General features: G+C 29.8%; 1 protein-coding gene across 1 annotated transcript in view; it reads right to left on the bottom strand.

Annotated features, from left to right (window-relative positions):
- Window positions 1-8516: 8516 nt before the first annotated feature.
- Window positions 8517-18615, bottom strand: part of LOC125846977 (40S ribosomal protein S28) — a 269249-nt gene continuing 259150 nt past the window's right edge. The window contains exons 2-3 of the mRNA XM_049526691.1: window positions 10217-10249; window positions 8517-8923 (exon numbers count right to left, since the gene is read on the bottom strand). Of these exons, the coding sequence (XP_049382648.1) occupies window positions 8725-8922 (198 nt within the window). The 5' untranslated portion in view covers window position 8923; window positions 10217-10249 and the 3' untranslated portion in view covers window positions 8517-8724. The remainder of the gene's footprint in view (window positions 8924-10216; window positions 10250-18615) is intronic.

Genomic DNA, 18615 nt, shown 5'->3' with positions numbered 1-18615 from the left:
ATCTACCACCTCCTTCTTCCTTCCTAGATCTATCGCCTTCGGCCCCTATGGCGACAGTTAAACCTGCCACCACCTTTGGGCCACTTTTTTTTTGGTTATTTTCTGGGCATAAAACAGAAAGGTAAAATTTGGAATAACTAAGAGAATGAGTTGAGAAATGAGAAAAAAAAATTCTTTGTTCATTGTATTCAGAGAATGTACAAATGGATGGTATACCGTTCTGATTGGGTTTTACTCTCTAAAATGTTTTTGGGATGTTAGAGGGAGAAAGAAAAAAGAACTCTCAAAAATTTCTCTCTCTTAATGGGAAAATGACATAGTAATAGTTTAATTTTGGCTTATATACCCCTAAGTAAATATATTTTAGCTTCAAAATATGACAATTTAAAGTCAAATTCTAGTATTTTACATTTTCTCTCGCTTTTAGCCCCATTTCGCTTGGGGATGGAATTACAAAGGACTTTTGAGAGTGAAAAAATAAAAAATAGGACACAACTTGAAGTATGTAGTATAAGGAACTCTTTTAATTAGGATTAAAAATTGCACATTCTAGTGTATTTACACTTAAAGTCTACACATGTATAATAACATACTAATCATAATATTGTCACTTTTTTAAATATATATATTCGTATAATACCTACAGATATTATGAAAATTAATGAAAAGATTAGATACTATAAGAAATTGATTTACATATATAGTGAATGAATAGAAACATAAAAGTGTTAAGTCGTTTTGTACAATATCGATACAAATGAGGAGGGGTGTTACATATGATGAGTTTCTTAATATCATCATTGTTAGGTGTTAGTTATGTTGCATGCTGATCAATATTGTTGCATCTCATAAGCACTTTTTTTTAAAACAAAAGATGATAATGATTTGCATTATTATTTATCTTATATTGACAAAGTTGATCTTTGGCTCATTCTAAAAATAAATTTCTTGAAATCAAACTTTTAAAAGTTTCAAAATTTGAAGAAGCAACTGGAGTGTTTTCTAAAGTTGCTAGCAATACAATTGGGCAAAATAAAGTGTAAAGTTTTTTGAATTTGACTACGATACATTGGGGATAGAAGATACTTGAGAGCTTCTCCAATTTGATTACAATATCGTAGAAGTAAAGGAGTCGGTAGAAAATACTTTTTTGTCCACTTTTAATTGTCATGGTTTCCTTTTATAGAGTCAAACGATAAGAACTTTGACTAACATTTTAAGATGTATTTTTTCATTAATATGCAAAAAAAAAATTGTAATTTATAGTATTTTTCTTATAGTTTTTGAATATCTAATTTTTTTGGTTTAAAATATCAAATTAAAGTAATCTAATTTAACTTTAAAAATTAGTCAAATTGACTTTTAAAAAGTGTAACCTGATAATTAAAAGTGGACGGAGGTAGTACAATAAATACTTCAGAGTTATTAGAATTTGATTACAATACCACAGAAGTTGAAGCGGCAAAAAAAGTGCATAGTCTCCTACTCTCTTTGTCCCTAATTACTTGTCCACTTTTGAATTGATACACTTATTAAGAAAATAATTATTGACATAGTTAATTTACCATTTTACTTCTATTAATTATGAAGTAAATGAATTAAAAATTTAAGATTTTCAAGAAATTCTAATTAAGGGTATAGTAGGTAAAAAAAATGTTTTTTTTTATTTGTCAAAATGGACAAGTAATTAGAAAGAACTAAAAAGAAAAAATAAACAAGTAATTAGGACAGAGGGAGTATTAATTTGAGTCATTCATAGAGGGTTGAAGGCTCAACACAAGGCTGCTGCAATTATAAAGATGGCACAAATTATTATTTTTTATTGACTTAACATTAAAAAAACATGAATTGACAGTGCCATTGGAACTTACTGTCATGAAGAATAACTTTAATTTGTGTAAAAAACACGAAGAAAATCTACATTATCAAATGTGTTGATAAGAATGCAAATGGCAAATGCGAGCTGTGAAGTTTAAGGGTGTCAATAGATTTCATCTAAGAAGTTTTAATAATATACGCATGTTTGAAGTTGTAAGGACCCTCTAGGTCATTTATCCATTTATCAACATTTTTAGCACTTAGAGTTTTACTGTTTATGACTTGTTGAAACTGATAGTTTAGTCATCGAATCTTTCGTGTAATTTTTATGCAAGTTTTTCAATTTTTTTGGAGCTTCTAAATTTTGAACGGTTGACTCATGTCAGAACTTCAGGTAGACAGCCTAGAATGCAATTCTAATGGTACCTTTTATGAATTATGGAATATAATAATGTTGAGTTTGGTCTAGAAGGACCTCTAGTCTAGGGTTCCTGAATCATTTCGAGCAACCTTTTGGCTTATGGCTAACATGAAGCCTTGGGTGTGGAACTCATTTTTTATTGAGACGCTCCACATTCACGAAGTGTTGGGTGCCTTGACCTCCGCCCGCATTATTCCGGGATAAGCTCACGCATTCACAGAGTGTTGGGCCTTCAACCCTTGGAGCTCATGGACTTGGTCCCATGCACATTCATGGAGAAGGGTCAGATTAGACCAGCATGCAGGTCATTTAACTTAACTAGCATGCTATTGTTATTAGACCTCGTTTTTCAGCCCTCATTTCAAACTTCAAAGTTTGATATCTTGATCAATTTCTTGTTGGGGAGCGCGCATTGTAAACTTGCTTGCCTTTCCCAACAGAACAAGGTTAATCAGATGAACACAATTGAATAAGAGAAGTATTAATTCTATTATCTTTTGACTTGATCATTTGCTTCTGTAGAAAAGATATATAGTTGACAGCAAATTTCTAGGAATATGGAAATGCATGCAGTTCTAGGAGAGACAATTGAACTTCCTAGGTCATAACGCGAAACTGGAGCTCATGCAACCGATACGAGGTCTAGCTCCCGTTGTCCATCAGACAATTGATGAGCCAAATGATCATTTGACTTCATGTGAATGTATTCTCTTTATTATTATTATTATCTTTTCTTCAGGAACAGGCCGGTGGTTCTTCGTTTTCATGATCGAATTATAAATTCTTCTTAGAAACTGAAAACTCTCTACTCGTCTTGTGTTTCCTATCCGTCTGCTGGAGCTGCACCTGTTGGGCCGTACGTCTCCTTAAACAATCCTTTGTCATAATTAGGAGTACAAATTTCTTTCAACTTTTCTTTTAATAAAAAGTTCTGTAGTCAATTCCCAACAACGTAATATCACCATCACTGTAATTTCGACCTTATAATCTCTATCTTTGTTCGTAGGATAGAGGGGTTGTTTTTGATAAACCCTCTGGCTCAAAATAAATAAATGTAACTAATGTAGGAAAGTAAAAAAGAAAAGGGACAACAAAATGTAGCTAACATATATTAATACACACTGGGGAAAAGTGGAGTACGTGATACCTAAATCATATGCAAAATTTGTTCAGCAAATGCTTATACCAACGTGATGTTGCTTAAGAAACAACATAAATTAATGCTATGAAATTCTCCTCTCTCTTGTGGGAAATTTGAATGCTGAAATTAATGTGCCATTTTGCTTCATCCCAACGTACAAGATCATTTTGGACATGACGCTTAGCACAAAGATCGACGGAGAAACTTCCACGGATTGTCTCATCTTCTTAGAGATTGGAAAAATTGACAGAGCAACAAATGGTTGATATTGAGTGTTCACTGATTAGATCAACGTGTAATTGAAATTGCCTAGTTGTGTATACACAATGTGACACGTGTGTGTTCAAGGTGACAATGTCATACTACATTGTCGTATTCTTATTTTAATCAAAATGAAAATAACTAATTACTTTTAGAAAAAAAAACATACCAGAATATTAAAATCAAACTGTTAGCCTAAATTTAATGTTACTTAATAAGGAAAAAACACTAATTACTGATTAAAATCTAAGTTGAAACAAGCCTAAAATTTTGAAATCAATCTCTTGAAATGAAAACAAAATTTATTTTAAAATTTTTAGTTTTGAATTTTATAAAAATATATTAAAATGAAATTAAGAATAAATATTAAAAAGATCTAAACATATTTAAACACTAAAATTAACCGATGGGAATAAAAAATAAGACGTTTACACCTTTTATAACAAAAATAGTAAATGACTAAATTTGTTAAAATTTGAATCCATAAACATTAAGCGTGACTTCTGCGACTAGTGCAAATTGCGAAAAAAAATATACTCTATTATAAAAAAATATAAAAAATATATCTATCTATATTACCTTAAAAGGATGAACTCCTAACTTGAATGTTAAATTACTATAATATCCCTAACTTAGGTTGTGACTTTTCGATGAGTTGTGACTTTTCTAAAAAGTTGTGATTTTTTTCAAAGGGTTGTGACTTTTCCAAATAGTTGTGACTTTTTGGAAAGGTCATGACTTTTCAGATAAAACACAAAAAAACACTTGCTCATACTACCTTTTGTTGATTATAAAATAGAGGAGTTTCCTTTCATTTTTCAACCACAATTTTTTTTAATCTTCTAGTCTTCTTCTTCTTCTTCTTTTTCTTCTTGCATTTTAAAATTTTTCATGTGATTTATTGTCGTTGAGTGAGTTCGAAGTTTAGCGTATATGACGTACCACTATTCTGATGAAGTAAATTGTTCCATCGTAAGAGGGTATAATCCTTAACCTCGGGTACTTGAGGAAAATATTTTTGATGATATAATATTATTATTTTTCTTAGTTTACTCAACAACAGTATGTAATTTCTCTTGTGATGTAGATATATGCTTCTGAATATCTTTTTTTAAAATTATTAAACTTCTCAAGATTTATAGAATTGCCACGATTTGTTTTTTGATGCTCTAGACAAAAGAATGACTTTATTTATCAATGTTACTTATGTGATTTAGATTGTCAGGTTGTTTGCTTCAAATTAATTATTACTATATAAATATTGCCCTTTTTTTATTGATTTACTATTTCTTAATATTTAAGTATTTTTTACAAAGAAAAGTTTATATGACTTGTAATAACGTCAGTTGAAGTTTGTATTAATTTAATTTTTATTGTAGTCTAAATTCATTTGCTTTTGTTAACAATCTCTCTTGTGATGAAGATATATACTTCTGAATATCTTTTTCCAAAATTATTCAACTTCTCAAGAGTTAGAGAATTGTCACGATTTGTTTTTCTGATGCCCAAGACAAGAGAACGACTTTATTTATCAATGCTACTTATGTGATTTAAATTGTCAGGAAGTTTGCTTCAAAATAGTTATTACTATATATACATTGCTTTTTAATTTTATTGATTTACTATTTCTTAATATTTCAGTATTTTCAACGAATAAAAGTTCATATGACTTATAATAACGTCAGTTGAAGTTTTTATTAGTTTAATTTCTATTGTAGTATAAATTCATATATCTCTAACTTAGGTTGTGACTTTTTTGATGAGTTGTGACTTTTCTGATAAGTTGTGACTTTTTTCAAATGGTTGTGATTTTTCGATGAGTTGTGACTTTTCCAAAGAGTTGTGACATTTCCAAATAGTTGTGACTTTTTTTATAAGTTGTGACTTTTTCAAAGGGTTGTGACTTCTTGGAAAGGTCGTGACTTTTCAGATAAGACACAAAAAACGTTTGCTCATACTACCCTTTGTAGACTATAAATAGAGGGGTTTTCTCTCATTTTTCAACCATAATTTTTTATAATCTTCTACTCTTCTTCTTCGTCTTGCATTTTAAATATTTCGTGTGATTTATTGTCTTTAAGTGAGTTCGAAGTTTAGCGGAATATGAGGTACCACTATTCTGCTGAAGTAAATTGTTCTATCGTAAGAGGTATATTCTTTAACCTTGAGTAATTGAGAAAATAATTCTAATGATATAATAAAAAAAAAATTGCATAGTATATACATTAGTATGTAATGTTCTAATATATGAAGTTAACATGATATAGTTTAAATTTATTTGTTTTTGTGAACAATTTCTCTTGTGATGTAGATATATGCTTCTGAATATCTTTTTTTTTAATTATTAAACTTCTCAAGAGTTAGAGAATTGTCACGATTTATTTTTTGATGCTCAAGACAAAAGAATGACTTTATTTATCAATGATACTTATGTGATTTTGGATTGTCAGGTTGTTTGCTTCAAAATAATTATTACTATATAAACATTGCTCTTTTATTTTATTGATTTACTATTTCTTAATATTTAAGTATTTTCGACGAAGAAAAGTCTATGACTTTAATAACGCCAGTTGAAGTTTATATTAGTTTAATTTTTATTGTGGTCTAAATTTATTTGATTTTATTAACAATTTCTCTTGTGATATAGATATATGCTTCTGAATATCTTTTTCCAAAATTATTCAACTTTTCAAGAGTTAGAAAATTGTCATGATTTATTTTTATGATGCCTAAGACAAGAGAATGACTTTATTTATCAATGTTACTTATGTGATTTAGATTGTCAGGAAGTTTGCTCCAAAATAGTTATTACTATATAAACATTGCTCTTTTGTTTTACTGAATTACTATTTCTTAACATTTCACTACTTTCAATTAATAAAAGTTCATATGACTTGTAATAACGTCAATTGAAGTTTGTTTTAGTTTAATTTTTACTGTAGTATAAATTTATTTACTTTTATCACACACACACACACACATATTAATATTATCAAGTTAACAAGGTCTTCTAACTTCAAAATATATTATTTTAAAATTTTCCGAGTTCTTTTTTAAAAAAAAAATAAGTCACAACAAATGTGAATATATATGAATCATTTAAAATTTATCATTAACAAAATAAATTTTATATTCAGTAATATGGAATAAACATTTTCATTTTGTCCCTACACTAAATTAAAATCTAATAACTATAAAAAAAAAATAGTAACATAAGTTAAAAGTCTTATTTATTTATGTAAGTATAAAAGTTATTAAAAATTCATCTATTGCACATTAATTCTTTAGTTGTAACATTATAAAATTCTTTTAGTTATTACTAATTATTGCAAATGTTATTCACAGTCTTTTACACTCTTTAGTTATAATATTATGAATTCTCATAGTTATTACATTAATTATTTCTATATTTTATCTTTCCCTATATTAACTTTTGACCAATAATTTTTCATATTATTAAATCGCCCCTATATATATGATAACACTGGTGTTGTTATTTTTCCTTGGACGAATCATGCTTGGTTGAATAAATTGAAAATTGTTTACAAGTATATGAACTATATATTTGTTGGGTTAAGATAAACATGTGATTATATATATTATTTCACAGATAGAATATATTGTTTAATTTTAATTTTTAGTTTTTTCGTTAAAAAGAAGGAAACATTTCTCAGCTAACTATGGACAGTCAGATAACTATCTTTTATTTATGTATACAGTCAATCGAAAAGTCAAATATGAGAGCCAACAAAAAGAACGTCATCTATTATGTTATAACTTATAAAAAAATTAAAATACAAAAATAGTTCTAAAACAATAAAATGTAGTTGTTCTCCATATATTCATATGACAACTAAACAAATTAAGTGGAATACACGTGCAAAGCACATCTGGTTAGATGACAAGAAAAATACACAACAAATATTGTCTATAAGGTAATATTAGTGAGATACGACTAATTACATGATTGAACCTCATCAAATTGAAATAAATATATACATTATTGCTAATAAAAAATTTCATTGACCGTCTTCATAGGTTCGTGTAAATAAGAGATATATATGATGATCCACATTAAATATTCACAAAAGAATCTACAATATTATTTTGTACAAAGCTTATTATTCAAATTTTCGCTTAAATTTTCTAAATTAATAATCACATGCAACGCTGTGTCAAAATACTAGTATATATATATTTATGTCTAGAACATGAAATTGGAAAAAGATGTATTCTATCATTAAATATTTTGTCAAAAGACTATGAAATTTCACTCCGTAAAAAAATTTCATTATTCTGAAATTTAGGTATTTTATTATTAGACTTCTCCTATTCTTTATTAAATAACGAAGAAAAAGTCAATTTCCCTTTCAACTGTTCTTCACTTTTTTCATATGATGCCTTTTTATTTGACTAAAGTTGATTTCTTTTATATATCTATTTATCTTACTAAAATCTATCATTTTTATTATTCAAATATTTCACTAATAGTAAATTTAATAGGCTCTTTCGAAGGTTCGAAGTAGTTTCGTATTTTAACCCTTTTCTACACACCGTTTCTAAATCAACGTCGAGGATCATAACTTTTCAAGCGTTGTAGATATATAATAACATCAAGGAAAAACTTTACACGGCCTTTTTTATATTTATATATATAGAGTAGAGAATAAAAATAAACAAATATCGAGTTTATGCATCCAAAAGCATTAAATTTGAAGGCATTGTAACATCAAAATATGTTCTTTTTATTGGGTAATAACCATTTTGAATTCTAATAAAACCATTGCCTCTGAAAAGCACCAATATCACACATAAGGAACACTGGAAAAAGATTCAACATGATAGATGGACGTCCATCCAGCAAACACGAAAACAAATAAGAACCATTACTCGTTGCCCTTGACGCAATGCTAGCAAAATTTTAACATAAAAACAATTCCAGAAACATAAAGTGCACCAAAATCAACATATCCAAACTTAAGAGTCTAAGCAAACAAAACCAAAGACTATTAACTAGGGAATAAAGCCCAGTGAATAATCAAGTACTCAAGGAAATTTCGATATGGCAATCAAAATTATGGGCTCAGCGCAATCTCCTGGCCTCCCTCTCAGACTCCAACAATGTGAGAATATCACCCTCTCTGACTGGTCCCTTGACATTTCTCATGATAAACCTGTTCTGGTCGTCAAGAAACTTGACTCTAACCTGAGTCACCTGCCCCCTAGATCCAGTACGACCCATGATTTTAATCACAATTGCATGCTTGGTTACAGATTCCATTCTGCAAATGCAGACTATATATTTGTAAGTAGCCATAATGGATAACACATTTAAAGGAATCAAATGAAAAAGCAGCAGGAAGAAAGTCAAACAAACCACACAAAAACCAAATAATACTCTAAACAACAGTCAATATTCAAACAAAACAACACTGCAACACTTTTACATATTAATGCTTGTCAGCAGCAGATGCATGATCTAATTTAGTGCATTCATAACATCTATGCACCAATTACACCCCCAAGACAACAGGTGTGGGACTTGGTTACTTCACAAAATTCGACTATCCATCACACTGTTTAATCACTAATGCTACAGCAATGAGACATAGAGCATATGCCAGTAACAGAAAATATGCATTGGAGTTAACTAGACAAACACCACGCAGTACCTTAGCAGCTTCCATTATTGTAGGTTCATGTATCTTTTCTAACCAAAGGAACTTAGATAACCGGAATAAGCCTGAGGAGAGCACTAATTCCACAAGTTAATGTCTCTTTGTACTGTAGGCTCCTTTATCTAATGATCAATTCCTCATGATCAGTTTGATGTGAACAATTTGTGTATGCAAAAATGCATTTTTTTCATAAGGTGATTACTTGTAATAATGTAGTGAGAAAACCATAAATGTAATTAATGGCAGTATGAGCTTCAAATAATACACGGATCTTAGAAATTGACCGAGTTTCAACTAATCAGTGATAATAACTCAATACTATATTGTTTGACTCTTATTTGTTAGTTCACAAGGTTAACTAGGAAACACATCTGCACTACCTCATAATTTCTGTAAACATATGACCGTTGGATGACTCTCTCTTTACCTCATCTAACATTGTTCAGCTGACCCGAGCTCAACTTTACTTACATACAAGTAAAAGGCCTACATCCATTCATCTATACTTAACCGGGAACCTCATAGTTGCAATCGAAAAGGCAAGACTTCACCTTTTAACAAAAAAAAAAACAGAAAAATGCCGTTGATACACATTTATCCCTTCTTCGATTGATCCAAATATTAACTTTGTACAAAAATAAAGTAGTACTTGTTTTACAACACCTATTTTTATCTCCAGGCAACATTCAATTCAAACAACAATAACAAATCAGGAGTTTCCAATGCATCAATAATTAAATCAATCAACACAACTCTAAGTTGAGCTAAAAAATTGAATCCTATTATAGAATTAGAGCAAAAACAATTGATTAAGAACAAATCCATTACAGAACATTGAAATCCTGACGTACTTTCAAGGAAATTATAGAGAGAGATTCGATGGCGAGAGCGGCTTACCTTCCGGTGAGAAAAATCTGCTGCTGTATGCTGCTGCTGTGTATCAGAGAATGGAGAATGATTAAACCCTAAAAACCTTATAAGTAGGGTTACGTGGTTGAGGGGATAGAGCTCGGCCCAGTAAATATTGGGCCTTCAGCTCTTTATATCTTGGATCCAACTGTGTTGGAAAAATCACCCCATATACACATTTAAGAGTCAATATTACAGGTTTTAAATCTACTTTTAAAAAATTCTTGCTTATAACAGTTTAATTACGGGTTATAACATATCACTAATTATTTATAAATTAATTAAATTTTACTTTATTAAATAAGTAATTTTTTTATTATTTTATATTATTATTAAATTATTTAAATAAAGAATACCCCATAATTATCTCTTACACAATTATAGGGATTTACATTGATTACTGTTCCTTTTTTACAGTTACAAGTCACACCTCCACACCCCACCTAAATCCCTCACCCCACATCGATTTCACGTTAAAAAAAAACAAAAATTCATCTTTCATCTCTTTCATCCATACTCCATTGAAGCCGATTTTTCAACATCTAAAAACTGATTAGGAGAAATATATTCTCCATACAATCAAAATAAAAGGGCAGATCTCTACTTGTGAGACATGGACTTTCAATGGGGTTTAAAGGATTTTTGGTGTTTTTGTTGTGTTTACAGGAAGACTTGTTTTGGAGTTGAGTGCTTTGAGGCTTTTCATGTGAAAAGGTTCTGTTTTTCTTATTTGGCTGTAGAATTTCTGGGATTTTCTTGGGACTGACGATTTTACCATAAATTTAATTATGTGAAGGTGAAGGTGAAGGTGAAAGGGTTTAGGGTTTATCTATTTTTGCCCCAAAATTGTTAAAGATATGAAGTTGGAAAAGGATGTTAAAAGGGAGAGGGTGATGTATTTTATCAGTTTTACAAATCTAATTTTTTTATTTTTTTTATTTTTTAAAAAGAACATTTTTCATGAGGAGTTAATTGTTGACATAAAGGAATTATATGTCGTTTGTGATCACATGTGTAACTGATCTGGCTTAGACCAAAAAGGTATGATCTTGATCTTTCAATTTGTATTTTATAACATATATCTATGCATGTGATGTATGGTGTTTGTACAAATTCTTGTTTATGTATGATTTACATGATTTTGTTTGTACATTTTTCAAAAGGAAAAGATTTACATGATTTGTTTCTTGTATTAATCCTCCAAAAGTTAATTGGGTTTTTTATTACATGAGATATGGTTAAATCAATTTAGTAGATTTTTTTGTTAAAATTGTTATATTATGCATATTATTGGTATGAAAGCTGATTTAATATACGATTTACGAATATGGTATGAATTTTGTTTAATGTTGGCATGAATTGGTGTAAAGTTTGGTATAAAAATGGTATGATGTATTACTTATATTTGGTGTGAAACTAGTTTAAATCTGGTATGAAGTTGGTACACAGTTTAGAGGAAATCTAATTTTTTTTCAAATTATGCTCATTATGTCTACTAATCTGGCATGAAACATGAATTATATTGGTATGAAGCTGACTTAATATACGATTTATGAATATGGTATGAAATATGTGTTTTAACATTGGTATGAAATTGATTTATTGCTGGTATGAAAGCTGACTTAAGTTGTGTATTATTTTTTATCAAAAAATGGTATGATATCAGTGGTCCAATTATGTGAATTGATTGTAGTTTGTTAAATCACCCATTTTTTTTTTTGTATAAATTATGACTAATGTTGGTATGAAATTGGTATTTTCTTATAATACCTTTTTTTTTTTATAATAAGAAGGTTTCTTTTTCAATTTCTCCAACTAGGTTGATGGCAATGCGGAAAAACAAAGAACGATGATGGCCCGATCAATGAGAGTGAAATAATTGGGACTGTTGTTAGCAAATTTGATGGATCCCGCATAGCAAAAGAACATGCTCCAAATACCAACAATTATCCTACACCAAGACTACGGAGATCAAATTTGAGATAGTTGATTGCAGCTTAGACTCTTTAGTATTTCATGTTTTTTTAACTTTTGAACGATATATATTTGTTTTTGATACAATTTTAAGTATTGAATGATATAGAATATGCATTGTTTTCTTCAAGTCAGTTTTCAACTACATATGAATTACAGATTGACTCTCATAATTTCAGGATACTAGTTATATACAGACTGCATAGCAATTGGATATAAATTTCTGGATATCAGTTATATACAAACTACATAGTAATTGGATACATACACAGTTTAGTTTTGATATTTAATTGGAGATCAAAATGAACGCCATATAATTGGTATCCAAACTGTATATAGTTGACATCCAATTATTCATACCAACATTTATTCAACCTGAAAGATCTCATCTACCACCATGTTTAATTAATAGAGATAGGCAATCATCCATCACAACAAAATCAAGATTTTTCAAACAAAAAAAACTTGATTTACTCGTCAGTGACAACAATTCTAGAAAAAAAAAAACAAAGAGAGAGTAAGGTAGAAGAAAATGGATAAAATCAGATTTTTTAATTAATTTTAACATATTAGAGTGAATTAAGGAAACAAAATATTCCGAATTAGTTTGAATCTCCTAAATTTATATTTTTTAATAATTATCATCAATCAATTCAAATTTTATTAATACACCTATTTCCGTTTTTATCTTCTTTTTCTTCAAAATCGATTTATTTTCCTTTATTATCTTTTTATTTTTTTCAAAATCGATTTTTTATCCTTTTTATTTTTTTCAAAACAATTTTTTACAATTAATTAAAAAATCTTTTTTTATTTAATAAAATGTTTTGAGTTCAGGATACTAGTAATATACAGACTTCATACCATTTGGATTCCTTAATTCATGCTAATTAATAATTATCTTAAATTAATTCAAATTTAATTGACACCCCTATTTCCGTTTTTTTTTCTTCATTTTTTCCTTATTAATTACATACTATTAATTAATAATAAAAAACCATAAATAGATTAATCATTTATTAAATAAATGGAAATTGATTTTTAAAATCAGATTTTTGAATTAATTTTAACAAATTAGAGTGAATTAAGGAAACTGAATATTCTTAATTAGTTTGGATCCCTTATTTCATGCTAATCATTAATTATCTACAATAAATTCAAATTAAATTACAACCCACAATTTCAGTTTTTTACTTTATTATTTCTAATTCCGTTTTTTTTTTAAATTTTCGTTTATCTTTTAATTTATTTTTTAAGTTTTTTCCAATTAATAAAAACATTTTTTTTAAACTTGTTATAACCTGAAATTTTTAATGTTATAGCTTGAAAGTCTAAATCTACTGTTATAACTTGAAAATAGTACTATAATATATGTCATATATGAAATTTACACAACTGTGTTTTCATGCCCAAATACATACACACATATTGTGTATCATAAATGTGAATTACACTAAATAAACTAAGGTGAAGACACGTAATTAGACTGGGATTTGTATTGTTTGCTCAAGAAACATCTTTGATAGAAAGTCGAAAGTAGTCAATCAAATTAACTGCGTATTTGTTTGAAAAAGTAAACATAGTTATATATTGATTGTACATCTTACACATTATACATGTACGCCATTTTTTCAATACATACTGAATAATAAATTAATGGATCATTTTTTGACAAATCTACCAATAAAATTATCGTGAAACTTATAATAATTAACTTTTGGAAGATCTTTTTTATTTTTATCCAAAAACTCGAAATTTAATATTTGACTTTGAATAATTTAATTGGAGGAATAATCAAGTTTGAATTTGACACAATGAATTGATTGGATGAATCTAGAGATATATGGTTTAAATTGATCAGGAGACTTGAAACTAAATTGTTTCTCTAAAACAAACTCTAAGCAAGTTGCAAGCTTTAGGATTAAGAAAATATGACAATCAATAAAGGTAAATATTGATTTGATTCAATGATATTTAGGAAAGCTCTCTTTACTGAAACCAAATAGCTTGAATATTTGCTTAAGGCAACCGAAAACTAACACATAACAGATTTTGAAAAGAACTAATACAACCAAAACCACATAAAATGAAGACGGGAGAAAAGAATCAACATGATAGTTGGATGACTATTTCAGTACACACCAAAATATTATCATAAATAATTCCAAAAACTTTGAAGTGAACCAAAATTACTCGAATCATGGTTGAAATCTCAAAATCGGCATGTCCAAATTTATGAGTTTATAAGCAAAGAAAATTGAAGACTATTACATTTGGAATAAATCCTAGTCAATATCAAGCATTCATAGTTATATGTTCAACGCAAACCCATGGGCTCCCTCTCTGACTAGTCCCTTGACATTTCTTATGATAAATATATTCTGATCATCATGAAACTTAACTCTAACCTGAATCATGCCCTCTGGATTTGGTACGACCCATGATTTTAATCACAACTGCATGCTTGGTTACATATTTCATTATGTAAATGTAGAAAATATTTGTAAGAATCCATAATGGACAACACATTGAGAGGGATCGAATGAGGTGAAATCCAAACAAACCACACCAAAACGAACATTATATTAACCAAGAGACCATTAATGCACTAAAGAACATTAAATATTCAAAAGAAACAACACTCAAGAACTTTTCACCTATTAAAGCATTAATCTAATTTAGTGCATTCATGAACCATTCATAAGACCACCAAGCTCTCTCGAATGAATTCTACTTTTATGTTTTTGATCTACATTGGGGGCAAAATCTTTTCCCCACTAAGACGTGTATCTTTATGGGTATATCATCCTAAAGGCGGATGTGATAGTCCGAAGTGGCACTTGAAAGTGTTGTTGACTTAACATTTAGGTTTCGACATAACAAAGCTTGCACTGTCTTTTCGCACTTAAGCACACAACGTGTGTTGACACCCAATTTTGACCCTCCCGATAGTAATTAATTTCCGAGCTTCTTAATTTTTCAAACGATATAGAATAATTAGTTTTATATAATTCAAAATAGTATCAAGGTTATTTTAAGTAATTCCAGTCGATTTTTATAGTATTTTGAATAATAAATACATTTATATAGTTTTATATAACTATTATACTTTATAAATATTTGAAAATCATCTCAAAAGATTTTACATTTTTAGTTAAATAAGTTATTAATTTAGTTTGGCTTAAATTATTGTTAATCTTTAAAATCAGTGATTGTATAGTTCAAATTAATTATTTTATTTCGTTAAGATTGAGAAGCTCATAAATTAATTATGTTAATTCATCTTATTTTGATTTTAGTCGGATTCACAAATTAGTTCAATTTGACTATAATTGACACTTCAATTTTATTTACAATTGTAGCCTTTTTCTCACCCAATTTATAAGACCAAGAATTTTGGGCCACCTTTCAGCAGCCCAATACTAGTCAATCAGTGACCCAAGTCCTTTTTTTCAATTTCAACCTCTCCAATCCAGCCCACCCAAATAACTCCAGACCTGGCCTATTTCCTCATTCAACACAAGACCCAATTCTTTACAGCATTGACGTTACCAGAAGCAACGTTCACAGAAGAAGAACGACGCCCAGAAACGACAATCCGAACAGCAACTTCAGTCACGTTCTTTGACGGAGAAATTCACGGCGTGACAAGAGGCGTGCCCAGTACAATGGTACGCTTCTTTGCCATTGTCGTCTTCCTCTAATCTCGTACGAAATTTCCAGCAAAAGTGGCCTTTGTTCTCGTCTGCTGTAAGCGACCAGGCCAGGTGGAACAATCTCCACGGTTCACTCGTCCTAGCGCCAAGATCGAATGGCTCCCGTTACTTGCCCGTTGCAATTTGTTGCGGGATTGGTAAAATTTAGTACTATGCCAGCCGTCCCAACCTTATCCTTTCAAAGGGATTTGAATTTCAAATTCGAAAATCCCTTCCAAATTCAATCGGTTTTCCCCCTCTTTTCGTACCTTCATCTCCTCTATTTAAGCATCTTCTTCTTCATTATTTAGATGGATTTTTTTTTTGGCTAGTAGAGGAACAGAAAGAAATAAGAGGAAAAATTGAAAAAGTTGGCAAGGTTTCACAAATAGGAAGTAGCGGTTTAGCAAGAGATAGAGAGTGAATATACTTGAAATACACTCCAAAATAGAGAAGTTAACTCGTTTAGGAACTTGGTTTCGTTTCTTTTTTTGGTGTCGTCCATCGTCCTCTCAAGGTCATTTGAACTCGAGGTAGCTATTCGGATTCTACCCAGGTTCCCTGTTTGCTGTTCGTATTCAAGTTTGTATGGTGGTGGAAGCTCGTCTTCTCCAGTCCGTCTTGTCCCAAAATGCTACACCCCAAAAGGTAATAGTTATTTATGTTCGTGTCTTTGGCTTTATGATGTGCTGGTCGTTTGATTTTATCGTATGAGGCATTCAAATGTTGAAATTTTCAAATTGTTTCGACTTGTTTTTTATTGCAAATCAGTGATCTAATTAGCCTGTTTTGAATGTTGCTGCATGTTGGAGTGACCATCTTGACTCAACCTCTTATTTACCATTTTCTCTTGTTTGAATCTTGCTTAAGATTAAGTAGTAGTGTTTAGGTTTATTTCCCTTTTAGTAGTAATGTATTTGTTCTAGTTGTTTTCTTTAGTATCATATTTCCATTCGAATCTGAAAGTGCTTGCTACAGACCTCTGCATCGTTTCCTTGGTTTGCTTTGTTTAAAAATTGTTTCAATCTTAAAAGGACAATGTTATTACATCAAATTAGATCTTAATCCCTCTTTAGCTGACTGTTTTGTTTTTCTTAAATTACATGTTATCGTTAGATCTTTTCTTAACTCCATATGTCCCTTATTAATCTTCTTTATTTTATTTTTATGATCTTAGCATATTGAAGGGTATTTATTTGTTTGATGTCCATTTTGTACAGAAGGCTTAACTTGTGATCTTGGATTTGATATCGTGTAGAAATCATATGTTTGAAGTGTTTTCTAGTTCACTGTTTGCATCAGAGTCATATAAAGGCCCCTCTCCTTTTTTTTAATGATATTTAAGGTCTTCATGTGGCTTAAGAATTGAAAGTGGAGTATGTTTCTATGCATTAGTGTGTCACCAGAATCTTCGTTGCTTGAATTTGAAACTTATTTGAGCTTTAGTTCTATTTGTTGATTTCTCTTCTTGCAGATTTATTGATCTATTATGTTAAGTTGTTGGCCACTCAATTATAATCCATATATCAATGCATTTATAACCAGTTGACAAGTTGATGTTGTTGCATAATGTAATTACTGCTATAGATCTTGTTCACTGATCAATTGCTAATTTCTTTTTTTTATTCAATTTTTGCATGAACTCACCCGTTCAAGTCCATTTGGTCTCTCCATTCTCGTGCATTTCGAGATAGCCATAAAGACTCAAATTCCACCTTTATTGAGTCAGCCATTCGTAAAAATCGAAGAACATGTCCCTAGGAGTACAGGTGTTTGGAGCAGATATACGAGATTGTATGCACTAGTATACAGCTAGTGTATACGAAAATGGAAATGGGCCTAAAGGCCCCGAAATTCAGCTTGTATTTTGTTATTTTTGGGCCTAAGCCCTTTTATTGTAGGATAAACTACATAATTAGACATACATAACTACTATTACTATATATACATATTTTATCTATAGTTTAAAAATATTACTCATAATACCATTTTTTTTTTTTATGACAAGGGAAACCCGCAGCCGCTACCCTTTTATTACTCATAATACCACTTTTAATAAATATATCATATATTTTTTAAAAATAAATCAGATACACAAATTTCTTAAATATGGAATTGAATAATTATCTTAAAATTTAAATCCTTAATTAAAGGTGCTTTAACAATTCAACCTCTTTCAGTCTCCTTCCCCGACAATATCTCTCCCCCCACCCCCACCCCCTTATCGGATTTCACCCTCAATTCGAAAAAGAACTCCGAAAATGGCAAAACTTTGCTTTTTCATATAACCGCATTATGAATGTAATGTTGTGCACTATATGCTTGCTTAGAGTGTATAGCTTTGGTATAACATTTTAGAAGGCAAAGAAGCAACCGCCCTTCTAAACAAGAATTTTCTATACTTCTTCTTTGTTCTCTACTTTTTAGGCATTTCTTCTTCTCTGCAATTCTTCCAATTACTTGTTTCAGTTCAATTTACATTAAATACTTTCCTCCTTACTCCGACGAGTCGTCGGACGCCGATGAAACCATGTGTAGGTTTTTACATTATTTGTTTTTGTTGTTTCTCAACTATTTTAATGGTTGACTGTTCACAAAATCAGATGATTCTTGTTAAAGGTTAATTCAAATTAAGAGATCGTGTATCTCACCTTTAAAAATTGATGGATGCATGTATCTCGCCGTTAATGATTAAAGCCAATGAAGAAAATGAAGAGG

This window comes from Solanum stenotomum, chromosome 12 (genome assembly GCF_019186545.1).
Source record: "Solanum stenotomum isolate F172 chromosome 12, ASM1918654v1, whole genome shotgun sequence".
Lineage (NCBI taxonomy): Eukaryota > Viridiplantae > Streptophyta > Magnoliopsida > Solanales > Solanaceae > Solanum > Solanum stenotomum.
Note: the sequence above shows the minus strand (reverse complement) of the source record. Positions and strands in the feature narration are given on the sequence as shown.